The sequence below is a fragment of the Moschus berezovskii genome, chromosome 18, assembly GCF_049115385.1.
Source record: "Moschus berezovskii isolate FMDL1 chromosome 18, NW_MosBer_1.0, whole genome shotgun sequence".
In the NCBI taxonomy this organism is placed as follows: domain Eukaryota; kingdom Metazoa; phylum Chordata; class Mammalia; order Artiodactyla; family Moschidae; genus Moschus; species Moschus berezovskii.
The window spans coordinates 73,764,706-73,780,189 of NC_142477.1; the positions used below are offsets into that span (position 1 = coordinate 73,764,706).

The 15,484-nt window shown below is 50.8% G+C and overlaps 1 protein-coding gene across 2 annotated transcripts in view; it reads left to right on the top strand.

The window, feature by feature from the left end:
• Window positions 1-1,372: 1,372 nt before the first annotated feature.
• SH3PXD2B (SH3 and PX domains 2B) overlaps window positions 1,373-15,484 on the top strand; it is a 120,886-nt gene continuing 106,774 nt past the window's right edge. The window contains exon 1 of one of the 2 annotated variants that reach the window (XM_088827767.1): window positions 1,373-1,610. In XM_088827767.1, coding sequence (XP_088683893.1) covers window positions 1,536-1,610 — 75 coding nt within the window. In that variant the 5' untranslated portion in view covers window positions 1,373-1,535. The remainder of the gene's footprint in view (window positions 1,611-15,484) is intronic. The other variant, XM_055421828.2, reaches the window with a different exon arrangement.

A 15,484-nucleotide genomic window follows, 5' to 3' on the forward strand; every position in this document is an offset into this window, starting at 1 on the left:
AAATCCATACCAGTCAGCCTCCAGGGCCAGAGCGGGGTGGTAAAACCTGGCAAGAAAGTCAGAGAGGCAAGGGGTGGCACAGAGCTAAGGAAACCAGTACTGAAATCTCTAGCAGCCTGGCCAGGGCTGCTGAGAAGCATCCTTTCTGAATGACCCCCACCCACTTTCAAAGGCTGACCTTGGACCCAGGGTGGTAAGGAGTCCTGGGCTCTCGCAGGCCTGGAAGGGAGCGGTGTGGTTTTTTTGGACCTGCTTACTACTTACCGTATGAGAACATTGGCCAGGTGCCTGAGCCTCCTACCCCGCACTATGTGTACGCTCATTCAGACAGTCTGTTCAGTCAACATCTCCTGAAAATGACTCAGTGCGGAGCCAGGGCTGGGAGGCACTGGATCAAGAAATGTGGAGCGGCCCCAGGCACCCTCAGCTGCAACCCTAGAACTGTGCCTAGGGCTGGCCAGTGACAGGGTCTCTCCCCCAGTTCTGTGACTCCAGAGGTTGCTCTCATTTGCCTTCTCGGAGTGTGAGTGCTAAGTCTTTCATTCCTGTCAGACTCTTTGCAATCCTATGGACTGTAGCACCCCAGGCTCCTCTGTCCATAGGATTCTCCAGGCAAGAATACCGGAGCAGGCTGCCATCTCCTCCTCCAGGGGATCTTCCCGAACCAGGGATGGAACCAATGCACCTGGGAAGCCCACTTCCTCCGTAATACGAGAGTCAACCACCTTTTCCGCCCACAGTTGGCCTGAGAATTCAAAGAGAAATTAGTTTTTACAAAACAGGAGGCACTGGGCCAGGCGTGGAGTGACTGCTGCAAATGTGGGAATCAGTGTTCTTATTAACAAGCATCCACTGCGCCTCCCTCACTCGCCACCCTCTTGCCCGGTTGTCACTATACCACACTTGCATGTTGGGGGTGGGGGGCTCTTTTCTTGCTCCTCCTTGAATACCCATGGCTTTGGCCTGAGTTGACAATTGCCAGTATTTATAGTGCACTGACATGCGCTTAATTCTGAAGACAGCCCCGCTTGGAAGGCAGCAGTACTAGGCCCATTTTAAAGATGAAGAAATTGAGCCCAGAGAGGTTAAGCCACTTGCCCAAGGTCACAGAGTCGAAGAGCAGCAGAGCCCGGCCCTCAAATCCGGCGCCAGACCGCGGCTACCACAAGGGGTGAGGGAGGGAACGAAGCCGCCAGTCAATCATGATAGCAGGGCGGCCGCGCGCCCGTCCCCTCCCCCGACCGCGGGGGCGCAGCGCCGGGACAAAGGCCCCGCGGCGGCCGGACGTCGGGCAGCCGGGTCCGCGCGGCGGGCGGGAGCAGGGGCCGGGCCCTTTAAGCGGGGCGGGCCGGCAGCGCGCGGGGCGGGCCGGGGGCGGGCCAGGGGCGGGCGGCGGCGGCGGCGGCCGGGCCGGAGGGCGAGCGGAGCGAAGGGCGGCGGTGGCGGCGGCGGCAGCTCGCGCTCGGCCCGGGCTTGCGATCGCGCCCGGCCCCTGGTTCCCCCGCGCCCGCCCCCGGCCCCGCGGAGGAGCGGCCATGCCGCCGCGGCGCAGCATCGTGGAGGTGAAGGTACTGGACGTGCAGAAGCGGCGGGTGCCCAACAAGCATTATGTGAGTGCCGCGCGGCCCCACGCCCCCTCGAGCCCGGGCCCCGTCGGGGGCGGCCGGGACCCCCCGGCTCTGAAAACTTCTGCCTCCTGCGCTTTCTCCCCCACCGCCCCTGCGCTCCCCCGCCGCCCTGCTGCTGCGCGGCCCGGGTCTCTCCCGGCTCCTCCCTCTCCCCCTCCCCCTCCTCCCTTTTGCCCTGTTCAGCTCCTCCACCCTGTGCTTGGGCATCGCCCCTCATCGCCTCTTTGCGTGCCATCTCCCCCTTTCCCTCTCGCTCTTGTCCCCCCAGTCCCTCCCTTCCCATCCGTGGAGAAGTCTGGCCCCAGCCGGTGTAGGGAACAAGAGGCTGAGAGAGGCGCCTGTTCTCAGGCCGCCCGCCCTGTCCCTCCTTGTCCGGAGGCGCCCAGACCCTCAGTGCCCAGCCACAGGTAGCCCCGCCGGGGATCGCCAGGTTGGCCCCGTCCTTCTGGAAGAGGCAGCCTGAAATCTCTGAGAATGGATCCTTTCAGTGCCTGCACCATGAAAGGGTTTTTTTTTTTTTTGGTCCCTTCTCTGCAATAACTTCTGTTTAAAAATGTATGAAAGTTTTTTCCTGGTATCTCCCTGGCAAAATGAGAAGTTGTTTAGAGCTGGCGAGGACTTGAGAAAATGGGCCGGTGGCCTCATTTTGCAGATGGGAAGGCTGAGACTCTGGGAGGCATTGGGTTCTGGAACAAGGCTGAGCTACGTTTGGTTTTTCCCTGCTTCTGGAAGATGTGCCTGGGGTAGATGGTGACCCACCCACCCCCCCAGGTGGGAATGGGTTCCCTCACCAGCCTGGGAGCTCAACCTGTGGGTTCAGAGGGCCCTCGGAGGGCCTCAGAGGTTCTAGATAGGGGGCTAGTGGTAGGGGGGCTAGATAGGGAGCTAGATAGGTTCTAGATAGTTGGGCCCTGGGGAGGCCTCTTTGCAGGAGGGAAGGGGGCTCTGGTGTCTCTGGTGGTGAGAAGGGGGCAGTGGCAGCGCCTAGCTGCAGAGAAGTTAACCAGGAAGGGAAAAAAGAGCAAGAGGGAGGGAAAAAAAATCCTAACAAAGAAGTGTAGAACAATGAAGAGCAAGGGGCGTTGGCTGGCTAAATTCAGCTCCTTGACGTCTCTGCAAGTCCTCTTTGGGTCTCTTTTCTTGAGAGGCTCCTTTTTTTAAGATAGATCTACATGCCTTCCAGGGATAGTCTACACAATTCTGAAAGGAGATAGCCCGGAATCCACTCTGCACTCCCTACGAAAAAGGGTGTGCTGTGTGAGCCTGTATTGTTATTGGCTGGGCAGCCAGTTATTCAAGCCTTAGCCAGGCAGTGGGAAGCTATTTCCTGGACCTGTGGCATCTTTAAATAGAGTGAAGTTTCCCTTGATTCCAAAGCTAGGTTAAATTGTCTTTTTTTTTTTAAAACTGTTTCAAATGCTGCCAAGTCTTGGTTTCTTGTTTGAGCTTGTTGACTGTGTAACTGAGTTGCCTCTTTGGTAGAAAGACAGTTTTTACCAACTTGGCAACAGGAGGAAGTCTGAAAGCCCCCATGCTGCCTCCCCCCGGATCTGTGAGCCTGGAACACCAGAATACATACAGCTGCCAAGAACTGGGCATCGTCGTCCACTCTCCTGTCCTGTCACGTCAGGTGCAGGTTCTTAATTAAGCCCACTTGACAGATGAGAAAACTAAGGTTCAGAAAGGTGCGGTCCTATGCCTGAGGTCACAATCAGGCCAGAGCAGGAATGTAAACCCAAGTCTATTCAACACCTGAAAGTGTTTTCCACCAGGCCACACCATTTTGCAGATTTCATACCCCATAGTTTCCCTAAGCAGACTCTGCTCAAAGACTAGGAAATCTGCCATCATTTGTGATCACTCTGAGGGTTTTCATTCTCTGCTTAGATCCCTCCCTACCAGTTTTTTGGAGGTTCTGCAGCTCTGAAGGGCATCTTTCTAGGCCTTCAACCACTTTTTAGGGGCCCCTTCAGATAAACCTCTACATATTAACATGGATTTCAGTTTAAATCTTGGCCTCACAACTTGCTAGCTGTGTGACCTTGGTTTCCTCATCTGTAAAATGGGGGAAATGGTGCCCACTTCTTAGGGGGAGAGACCTTGTGACTGGCAGGGTTGACATTCCATAACCACTAGCCGCCTGCCTCCCTGCCCCGTGGTATCCATGTCACTCTGGTTGGGAACGTGCCGACGTCATGTGAGGAGGATTTCACCGAGAATTTGTTTTTCTGCATGTGGGTTTAGTCACTCTTGTGATTCAAAAGGGCCCCCTCCCTTCCAGCCAGGTTTTTGGGTTCATCAGATGAAGAGGGGCAGCGGGTTGAACTGAAGCCTGAGTCATCCATGGAAACAGAGAAAATTAAGTGCCTTGATGGCAAGAAACCCACCAGAAACTGCCAGTGATCCCCACTCATGTTCTCAAGTCATACCTGCCTCCATCACTCTGGGAAGAACTGGGATGGAGGTAGCTATTGGTAGGAGCCTGAGCTTTTTTCCCACTTAGTATCCTCTTATCTGAAATTGGCCCAGCCACTCTGAAGAGAGAGCAGGAGCAGGGGTGTTGGACAGTTGTGGGCTCTGCCACTTCCTGCTGTGTGACCTTGAGCTGGTTACCTCTCTGAGCCCCACCTTCTATATCTGCAAATTGTAAATACTGCTTTCCTCTAGAGCAGAATTTCTAAACCTTCACACTGTCAATATTTGGGGCCAGATCATTCTTTGTTGTTGGGGGCTGGTCCTGTGCATTGTAGGATGTTCAGCAGCATCTCTAATTTCTATCCCCCTAGATACCTGTAGGATCCCCCTCCCTAATTATACCAAAAATGTCCAAAATGTCCCCACACATGTCTACCAACCTCTAACCCCCTGCTCCAACCACTCCATGAGAATATGTGTCAGTTACGGAGGGTTCCCCACCACCTGCTCCCCTTTTGCAGCTACTTTGATCTCCTCTGCTTGTAGCTTGGTTGCCTGAAAAAGTCATAGGTGCTGTAGATCTCCAGCTGCACCTGGAGCTTAGGGCTGCCCATCAGGACTGGGCTACTTGTTCCACCTGAAATGGCATCTTCTCCATAATCAAGGTGGCGTCTTTATCAGGCCTGGTCCCAGCCTCCTTCACCTTGTGGGCAGAGACACCATCAATGGGCCCAGGGGCAGAGCCGTAGGCCACACTTGGAGAATTCAAGGACAGAAGCTCCCAGGGCCTCTGCGATCCCAATGGATGGGTAGGGATTATTGTTGACAATAACATCAACAGTATTATCATTTGGAGAGGACTTCCCTGGAGCCACTGCCCTCTGTCTGTTGGCTTTCTCTGCTGGCATCTATCCAGGCTTTCTGAATGAATGGAAAGGGGGCTTTCACATGTGACACCCTGGGAGACCCTCCCAGCTAGGTCATCTTCCAGCTTGAGGAGAGAAGGATGTGCTCCCTGTAGGTTTTGCAGGTTTTATTTGAATTGCTCCAGTCCGGCACTGGAGAGGGATGTATAGAAACCTTGGGGTTAGGAAAAAAGTCTCTGTTAGCAGGGGCTGGGAGACACTGGCTTGCTCTGTCTTGACATCTTTAGATGTTAAGAAGAACAAGATGCTGGGAGTAGTTATAGAAGCAGTAATGTTAATAGCTGAAATTTAATCTGTTGGTGTGGGCCAGGCACTAGATGAGCTCTCTGTGTGTACATATTTAGTCATCAGAGTGGTCCTTTTAAATTTTCTATTATACTAATACATAATTTTAAATATACAGATACATGGAGTAAGTTAAATATCTGTCTACCATCCAGCAGTCAGATCTTTACATTTGGCCATATTCAAGTCATTTTTATTTTTTAAGAAATAAAATACTGCAGCTGCAAAGCCCCTGTGCATCCATCCCGACAGGCTCCCGTATAAACAAACACAGTACCTGACGTTTGGTGCTTGTCGCTCCTGTGCACGTTTTAAAAGTAACCGACAGACATGATTTTTTTAATTCTCTAGCTTTATTGAGGTATGATATACATACTATAAAGTCACCCATTGTAAGTATATGTTTGGCTTATTTTTTAAAGAAATGTATAGAGCTGTGCAGCCATCATCTCAATCCAGCTTTATCATGTTTCCATCACCCCCAGAAAGACCCCTTGTGCCCTGTGGCAACCACTCCCCTTGCCACCTAGGCCCCGTTTACCTTTTAATGTTCTTACCTTTTCAGCACTCCCCAGGATCTTATATGGAAAGTTTTAAAACTGTACAAAAACATACTTTTGAGATCCATGTTGGTATATGGAGCTCCAGTTCGTTTCAACTGCTGCTTCATATTCCATTTACAAATATGTTTGTGTTGATTCATGCTCCTGGAGGAGACTTTTAGAATGCTTTCTTTTAGCTGCTCTGTAGGTACAGCTCAGGATGGGTCAGACCCAAGGCTCAGACGCAGCTTACTGGGTCTTGGGCGCTGTGCATTTCCGGCTGTGCATTCAGAGTCCCTGGGAGCGGTGTCTGTGTGTCTCTCCGCTCTGGGTCCTTGTTGACACTGAATTGTCAGACTTGTCGTTGTTCAGTCGCTCCGTCGTGTCCGACTCTTCGTGACCCCATGGGCTGCAGCACTCCAGGGTTCTGTGTCCTTCTCTATCCCCTGGAGTTTGCTCAGATTCATGTCCATTGAGTCAGTGTTGCTATCTAATCATATCATCCTCTACTGCCCGCTTTTCTTCCTGCCTTCAATCTTTCCCAGCATCAAGGTCTTTTTCAATGAGTCACCTTTTCAAATCAGGTGGCCAAAGTATTGGAGCTTCAGCATCAGTCCTTCCAGTGAATATTCATGGGTTGATTTCCTTTAGGATTCACTGGTTTGATATCCTTACCATTCAACGAACTCTCAACAGTCTTCTCCAGCCCCACGATTCATAAGTATCAGTTCGGTGCTCAGCCTTTATGGTCCAGCTCTCACATCCCCTACTTGACTACTAGAAAAACCATAGCTTTGACTTTTTAGTGGGTACAGAATAGTATCTCACAGCAGTGTTTGTTTGCATTTCCCTGCTCTCTAGTGAAGGTAAGCATCTTCTCGCACCTTTCTCAGCCATTTGAGTTTCCTCTTCTGTGAATTAATTGCTTGTTTTATCTTTTGTCCCCTTTTCAGTACATTGAGTTATTGGTTTTCAGTTAATTTATAGGATTTATTTATACACTTGGAATCCTGGTCCTTCATTAGTGTTCCTGTTTTCCCCTTGAGACCAGAGGTTCAGAGTGGTACAGGCACATACCTGAGGTCACGCAGCAAAGGGTGACAGGCTGGGAACTGATGTATGTGTACTCAGCAGCCCTGTGATCCCACCCCTGAGCCAAGTGACCTTGGGTGGATCATTTAAGCCTCCAGGCCCCAGCTCCTGCATCCTGGCCCTTCCTCATCTCACTGTCCGCCTGGCCTGGATTGACGAAGTACAAGCTGCAGTCAGCCCTTAGTCATTCTTACCCCAGGAAAGCTCTGGATTGATTGTGCCCCTGGAGAGACGGGTTGGCAGACCCTGTGCTCCTGGCTTTGAGACCTCCCTTCTCGCTTGCCGTGCTCTAAGAGCCGAGGGTCTCTGCTCTGAGCAGCTGACTTTTTCAGGATGGCTCGTGCCCATATGAGGCATTATCAGCATCCTTGTTTCAGTCTATGGGAGGCCACTGGCTGGCCGGCTCAGTGGTCTGGAGCAAACTGTGAATCTGCTGCCCAAATTAGCTACATTCTGTTTTCCAGCCTCCCCCGCCCCTCCCCGCAGACATCCTGGCACCCCATTTTGCAGAAACACGCAGGGCAGGCCAACAAACTTGAGTGAAAAGAACTTGGGCGTCAGAGACAAACATTTCTGCCTTCAAATTCTGCATGGTCTCGGGTGACTCACTCAACCCCAAGCCTTAGTTTCTATGTGTGTAGAATGAGGACAGTGTCACCCTTCTAGAATGATTGTGTGCTTGTTTACATAATGTATGCACGCAGTCCGTTCTCCATCCCCTGCTGAGGGATAACTGCCAGCTCCTAGCATGTTTCTTATGGCTGCACCATTGCTTCGTGAAGGAAGGACCTGACTCTGAATTCTCTTCACGAGTTCCTAACCAGGGTGACCTTGCACAGCAGCTCCCCGAGGGTCTGTAAGGTAGGAGCCATAATAGTGCTTACCTACAGGGACATGGTACTCCTCACACACTGCTGAGCCTGATGCCTCCTTTAGAAAAGGCACTCGGTCATTGGCTGGCATGAAAATTACTATTAGGCATGAAAACTAATGTTAATGATCGTAATTGCCATGATCCACCTCTCTGCCTCTCTCCTGCCTACTGCCCTGGGGCCCCGTGAGTGTTTTCTCTGCTCGGGGTGCTGCCCCAGGCAGGACATTTGCTGCCCTGGGAGAGGCCCATGAGCAAGGCAGAGCCCACCTGCCTTCCGTATAGGTGGGTTTTTCGCCCTGTCTGTGGCACACAGAGTTAGTGCCCTCAGGAGACGTTAAGGCCCCTCAGGTGGGTTTGTTTGTTTATTTGTTTCAGTGGCTGTTGACCTTGTCAGCCATGCTGTGCCATCCTGCGCGCTCTGGTCCCCTCACCTCACCTGCCAGGCCATCCTCAGCCTGCCAGTCTTGTACTCTGGACCCCTGCACTTGTCTGAAGATCCAAGGGGGTGAGGCTATCATATCTTCATATTTACTTAAATGTCACTTTAGTTCAGACCTTGAATCAGTGCCATTCCTTGCTTCTGGTAAGCAAAGAAAGTGCACCAAATGGCCTGGGTTCAAATCCCAGCCGTGCCACCTCCCGACAGTGTGACTTCAGACAAATTACTTACCTTTTCTGCACCTCATCTCTGTTTCCTCATTTGTAAAGTTGGAATAATAATGGTAGTTCCAATTTCATTGGGCTGATGTGAGGACGAAATGGTCCTGGCACCGAGTAAGAACTTAATAGCTCTGAGCTATATTCAGTTCAGTTCAGTCTCTCAGTCGTGTCCGACTCTTTGCGACCCCATGAATCATAGCACGCCAGGCCTCCCTGTCCATCACCAACTCCCGGAGTTCACTCAAACTCATGTCCATCGAGTCGGTGATGCCATCCAGCCATCTCATTCTCTGTCGTCCCCTTCTCCTCCCGCCCCCACTCCCTCCCAGCATCAGAGTCTTTTCCAGTGAGTCAACTCATCGCGTGAGGTGGCCAAAGTATTGGAGTTTCAGCTTTAGCATCAGTCCTTCCAATGAACACCCAGGACTGATCTCCTTAGAATGGACTGGTTGGATCTCCTTGCAGTCCAAGGGACTCTCGAGAGTCTTCTCCAGCACCACAGTTCAAAAGCATCAATTCTTCGGCGATCAGCTTTCTTCACAGTCCAACTCTCACATCCATACATGACCACGGGAAAAATCATAGCCTTGACTAGACGGACCTTTGTTGGCAAAGTAAATTAGGAGTGTATAAACTTAGTATCATATATGATAGTAAAAGTTGGAAACCACTTAAGCACCAGAGAATAAGATAAATAAAACATACTTTAACCGTGAGCTACAAAGAGCTAGAATAAATGTGTTCCATCTTCTGTCACGGGAATGTGAAATAGTAAAAGCAAAACCACGTGCTTAGACTGACTCCCACCTGGTTACAAATGAAAGCTGAAAACACATGTCGGTGAGAGCACAGAAGCATAGCTGATGAAATAGATGTCACTCTTTTTGCTCATCTGCGCATTTCTCTGTTTTCCAAATGTTCTGCGGAGATCCCATATTCCTGTTTTTAGTTAAAAATTTAAAAAACAGCAAATGCTCACTTTCAAAGAGAAGCAGTGCCAGGCCATGGCGGCTCCAGCCAGGTTCCCACATCCCCGCCCCTCTGTCCTGTCCTGAAGCCACAGAAGCTCCAGCTCCTCCGAGAGCCTGTACTCTGCAGACAGGCTCTGGCCTCTAAGACTCTCCCCCGACTCGTGCCGCCGAGTCGGGGCTCTGCATGTGGCTTTCCAATCCTTGAGCCCAAGAAGTGGCAAGAGATGAGTTCACAGTCCCAAGAAGGAAGAAAGTCCAGAGCAGACGCTTTTCTGGTTGAAATGCTCCTTGCTCGGGGGCCAGGCCCTCTCCCCACTGGAAGGCCAGTGCGGGGGAGCTGGTGCAGCTCCTCAGAGGCTCTTCTATCAGTAGTGCTTACATCAGAATGGGTTTGGAAGACTTACAGGCTGGAGTTCAAGGGTCTGCACCATGAGGTCATGGGGCACCAGGAAGGTCATTCAGGTTAGAGGTGTGCCCCCACACCCCCCTCCCCTGGACGGATCATCCATTGGCTTTTTACCCATCTGGAGGCGCACGGGCGTCATCACGCAGCAGAGTCATCACACTGCCAAAAAGGCCTAGCGGGCTGCTCCATGCATGGACACTCATATCATGTTGCAAGTCATGCATGCTCTTTTCCTTGAAGGAAGAGGTCTGGGGAGGTGAAAGATCTTACTTGGTGGTGTGACTCTGTTTTCTCCTTCCCCTGGGAGGCCAGGGTCAGCTGCAGATCACTGCAGCTACGAGAAAGGCAGCCATCAGCTGAGCGTCCTGTCAGCCTGACAGGCGCAAGTCGCAAGGCGTGAGTGCCCTGGCCCCCAGCGAGGCCTCTTCAGGAGGCCGGGAGGGCGCGCGTGGCGTCTGCGCCGAGACTGGGCCCAGGGCTGGTTCTGTTCTTCACTCACTCTGGGACCTCAGCCTTCTCCTCTGGGAAATGGGTGGCTTTGGGGGCGAAGTTACATGAGCTTTTGTGCAGAGTGCCTGAGGGCGCTGCTGGGACAGCTGTACCTTGGTGCTTCATGGCCGGGGGTTGCGCCCAGAAACTGGGGCCCTGGGGTCCCTCTCACAGAGCCCTTGTCAGTGGGGTCACCCAGACCAGGGTGGAGCTGGTATCCCTGCCCTCTGCTGGTTCATGGGGACTGTCTGATGCGATAGACGCGAGGCCTGGGGTCTCCCACCAGTCGGCCTGTGGGGGGAGCTGGTGCAGCTCCTCAGGGGCTCTACCAGGAGCCCATAGGCCCAAGCTTTGCTGGAAGCCATCCTTCTTTTGTCCCATTTTCCCAACTGCAGGTGTCCTCTCATACTTGCTGGCCCAGTTGCAGGCCTGCAGACAGGAGGTGAACTCAAGCCTGGGACCTTTTTCATGTAGCGAAGGGACAGGGGACCAGAGGTGCATCTACTGTGTGTGTGTGTGTGTGTGTGTGTTTAGCGGGTGGGGAGGCAGAGCTCTCCTGCCAGCTTTTGCAGGCCTCTCTCCGGCCGTCCCAGAGCTTAAGGCTGCCAGATTTACCAACGAAAATGCAGGATGCCCAGGGAAATTTGAATTTCAGATAAACATACAATATTTGGGACATACTTAAACTAAAAAATCATTCATTATTTATTTGAAATTCAAATTTCCCTGGACATCCTGTGCTTGATCTGGCAAGACTGCTAAAACTACCACTTTCAATAAGACAACTGCCAAGAAACATTCATACTTTGTGATACTGACAATTCTTGAGAATTCACTGAACACAGGTAAATCCCCTCAGGGGCCAGGCACTTTGGAGCAAAGAGATGACCCAGATGTGCAAAGCGGGGATTCAGACCTCAAGGAGGTCAGTGTCGTGAGAGATAGATAGATGGCATTTTAGGCACTAGTCTGGCACTGAGGAATGAGCAGGGGCCTGTGCTCTTGGATTCTGGGAATCTGGACTTGGAGAAGGCAGCACAGTACCCAAGGCTGCTCACATGGCATAGGAGTGATGCTGCTGAGTGGCGAAGGGTAAAGGGACTTCAGGCAGAGAGAACAGAGGACAAGGAAGCTGCAACCCTGGCATCTGGCATGTTTGAAAAAAGCAGGAGAGGTTTGAGTGATGGAGATGGAGCTTGATGGGTGGCTGGGGGCCCCAAGGGTCTGGGGGCTCCTGACTGGGCCAAAACCCACAAAAAAATACAAGCAAAGGGAACTCCCTGATAGTCCAATGGTTAAAGCTCCACGCTATTGCTGCCAGGGGCCTGAGTTCAATCCCTGGTTGGGGAACTAAATTCCGACAAGCCACATGGCACAGCCTAAATAAATAAACATAGATTCTACCTTCAAGTAGGCCATGCCTCCATCCTCTCACTACCCCCCGACACACACACACATACCCAGCCAGTGCTCAGAATCAGAGATGTCTCAAATGAAAGTTGCTGGAGAGGTTGGGAGGAGCTGGGACTCAAGGACACTCCCCCAGCTTGATGGGTGAGGGGCACACCTTTCACAGGAGGATGGAAGGGGCAGACACAGAACAAACCTGGGAGGCTAGAGGGAGAGAACACCTGTCCACAGGAGGACTGTGTGCAGACAGTAAAGATGAAGTTAGAGAGGGAGGGAGGGATGGGAAACATTAGAGGGGTCTATGAAAGCCAGCAGGGCTTCCCTGGTGGCTCAGCAGTAAAGAACCCACCTGCGGTGCAGGAGACATGGGTTCAATCCTGGGGTCAGGAAGATCCCCTGGAGACGGGGATGCAACCCACTCCAATATTCTTCCCTGGAGAATCCCATGGACAGAGGAGCCTGGCAGGCTACAGTCCATGGGGTCACAAGTCGGACATGACTTAGCAACTAAACCACCACCACCAATACCATGAAAGCCAGTAGGAATTCTGAAATTTGGGAGGGATTAAATAACTCCAGATTTGTTTGGTTCTCAAGACTTAATAATCATTTATTGTTATTATTATTGAACAGCTTTCATTTACTCAAGTGCTTATTATATGCTCAAAAGCTTTTCATGCTTTATGTCACAGAATCTGAGCAGCAGTTCTGTGAGATAAGGAGTATTACTCAGGATTCTTGGGTAGCAAGTGACAGAAATGAAGCTAGCTAACTTAAGCCAGAGGAAATGTATTAGATCAATGGCCCTGGCAGAACTGGCTTAGCCCCCAGTCACAGAAAGGACCTGGCCAGCTGGAGCCATCCAGGGAGTTGAAACTGCCAGCGGGCCTCAGAGCATCACTGGAAGCAGACACCTGCTCCATCCCTCAGTACCTGTGGCTACTCAGGAGTCCAGGTCCAGGGAGAGAGGGACTGACTGGCCCAGCCGGGTCACCTGACCCTCCTTTGGTTAGGCAAGGGCGAGGAACTGTGATAGACCATCCCACTGAAATTGCCAGTAGTTGTAGGGACTTAGGGTGCTGTATTGCTGGAAGAAATGGGGCATGGCTCCTGAATAGGTGGAAACAATAGATGTCTGCTACACAGGCACTGTTCCTAGCCCATTTCACAAATAGGGAAACTGAGGCTTAGATGAAGTACTTTGTCCTGGATCACACTGTCTCTGCTGCCTGTCACTGAATGTAAAGAATGGTACACTCAACTCGCCACCTCCTCCACCCCTCAGACTTGCCTTTAAAGTACATAAGGATAGGATTTTCTGTTCTGCTTAATTAGACAGAATTGCAGGGACCCCCCTGCCTGCTCCACTGACAAAGAAAGCCAGAAACCCACAGGGTGGCGTCACCAATTCCTCCTTCCCAGCCAAGGTGTGAATCAGCAGCTGGTGGCCTTGGGCCATCCTTGGCTGCCAGTCAGTTGCACAGATGTGGTTTGTTTCCTGCCCTGGGCCAGGCCTGGACCCAAGCCAAAGAGAGGCTGAGATGACCAGGCAGCCTTTGTCCTCACAGAGGTCACCATCTGTTTAGAATGTGTCACTGCGGCGTAAGGGCTGTGGTGGGGCCTGCTATAGGGCCATGGGGACAGGGCAAGGGTCCGAAGCCTGGCTTGCCCATGCCCTCCTAGGACAGAGAGGCAACATTCTGAACTGGGGTCCACAGGAGATGGGTGTTCCAGGACAAGGAGAACCAACTAGCAGAGTTCTTAATACAGGTAGAATTTGGAGGGTCCTTGAATTTCAAAGGGGGAGGAGTACATCTTTATCATCAATAACCTCCAATAGCAATTTAGCATTGCTTTCCTTTATGAAGACAGTGACCCTTGGATATTTACTAATGCCTGTGACTTTGTCACAGGTGGAAATTCACAGTTATTTCCACATCACTTTACAGTTGTTACATGGATCCCAGTAGATCATTTACTTCAGAATCATGATGCTCTTTGACCTACTGCTGGATTTTGTTACTTATTGCATTAATAAAGTGTGTGTCTATTCATTATCTTTTTAAACATTTTTATTCAGTATTAGTTTCATCTGGAATGTTATATGCTTTATTCATTTTTAAGTTATTTTTAGAAGGGGACCATAGATACCATCAGATTGCCAAGGGGCTCCATGGCACATATACACAAAAAGATGAAAGACTTCTGGGTAGAAATTTCAGAGTTTGGGCTTGGAAGTCAGGCGTCAGTTTGACCTGGCCCTGCCGATGACTGGCTGAGTGTATGACCTTCGTAAGTGACTTGACTTCTTTGTGCCTCAGGTTTTTCATCTGTAGAATGAGGGTAAGAATAGTACCTGCTGTGGGTTATTTCCTGTAAAGGGTTTAGAGCAGTACCTAGGACACAAAGTACTGAATAGTTTCCTGTTAGTATTATATTTATCGTCATCATCATTATCATTTGGCCACCTCATGCGAAGAGTTGACTCACTGGAAAAGAGTCTGATGCTGGGAGGGATTGGGGGCAGGAGGAGAAGGGGACGATGGAGAATGAGATGGCTGGATGGCATCACCGACTCGACGGACATGAGTTTGAGTGAACTCCGGGAGTTGGTGATGGACAGGGAGGCCTGGTGTGCTGTGATTCATGGGGTCGCAGAGAGTTGGACATGACTGCGCGACTGAACTGAACTGAACTGGATGAATGATGTGCATTTTTAATAAGCAGCCTTGGATGATGTGACATGGGTGGTCTGGAATAACCACACCTTGAGAAACATTCTCTAAATGGACACACCCCCTCCAAGGATTTAAAAGCAACATTCCCTGAAGATTTATGTATTTGGATATTTAGCAGTGTGGTGATTAAAATAATATTGAATATAACATCATGCTTATCAGAGGCATGATTAAATAAATGGACTACTGAAGATCCTTCAAAAATTTTTCTCAAAGAATTTTTAATGAAATAGGGACTCACTCACCATGTAACTTGGAGAAGGAAATGGCAACCCACTCCAGTGTTCTTGCCTGGAGAATCTTGGGGATGGTGGAGTCTGGTGGGCTGCCGTCTATGGGGTCGCACAGAGTCGGACACGACTGAAGTGACTTAGCAGCAGCAGCAGCACCATATAACACAAGTGAAAAAGATCATATATACAATGTGATCTTAATTTCATAAACTAACGTATAGAAAAAGGATCTGGGAGAAATATGCCCAAAGCGTCATCTCTGGTGGTGGAAACGTGCGTGCTTGTTAAGACCTCAGACTCTGCCATCAGACTTCATTACCAGCTGGATGGAACAGGTTACTTCACACACTGGATCTTACTTTCCACCACTGCTGAGTGGAAACAGTAATACAGCGTAGCCTCGTAGGAAACACATTGGGGACATTGGTGATTGTGAGCAATTACATTGTTTTGTATTGTATTATATTTTTGTGTATTATCCCAGGTTTCTGTAGAGGGGAGAGTACTGGGTAGGACCACAGAGTCAGGAAAGCCTCCTGAAGGGAGGGAGAAGGAGGGACCCCACTTCCCCTGCTCCCTTTCTTCTGTCTCATAGACTTGTATATGAATCCCCAAAGCTGGTGGAAAAGTTCACATAGGGGTTCACATCAAAGCTAGGAGGAATAGTCTGCTGGGTGAGGAGACCAGCAGGGCACAGGTACAGGGGTGGCCAAGGAACCCACAGAACCTGACCTATGGGAACCACATGCAATTTCATGCAGGGAAAGGGGCTCCATGGACATGCAAAGTTTGGTACCCACTTGTGCAGCCTCCCC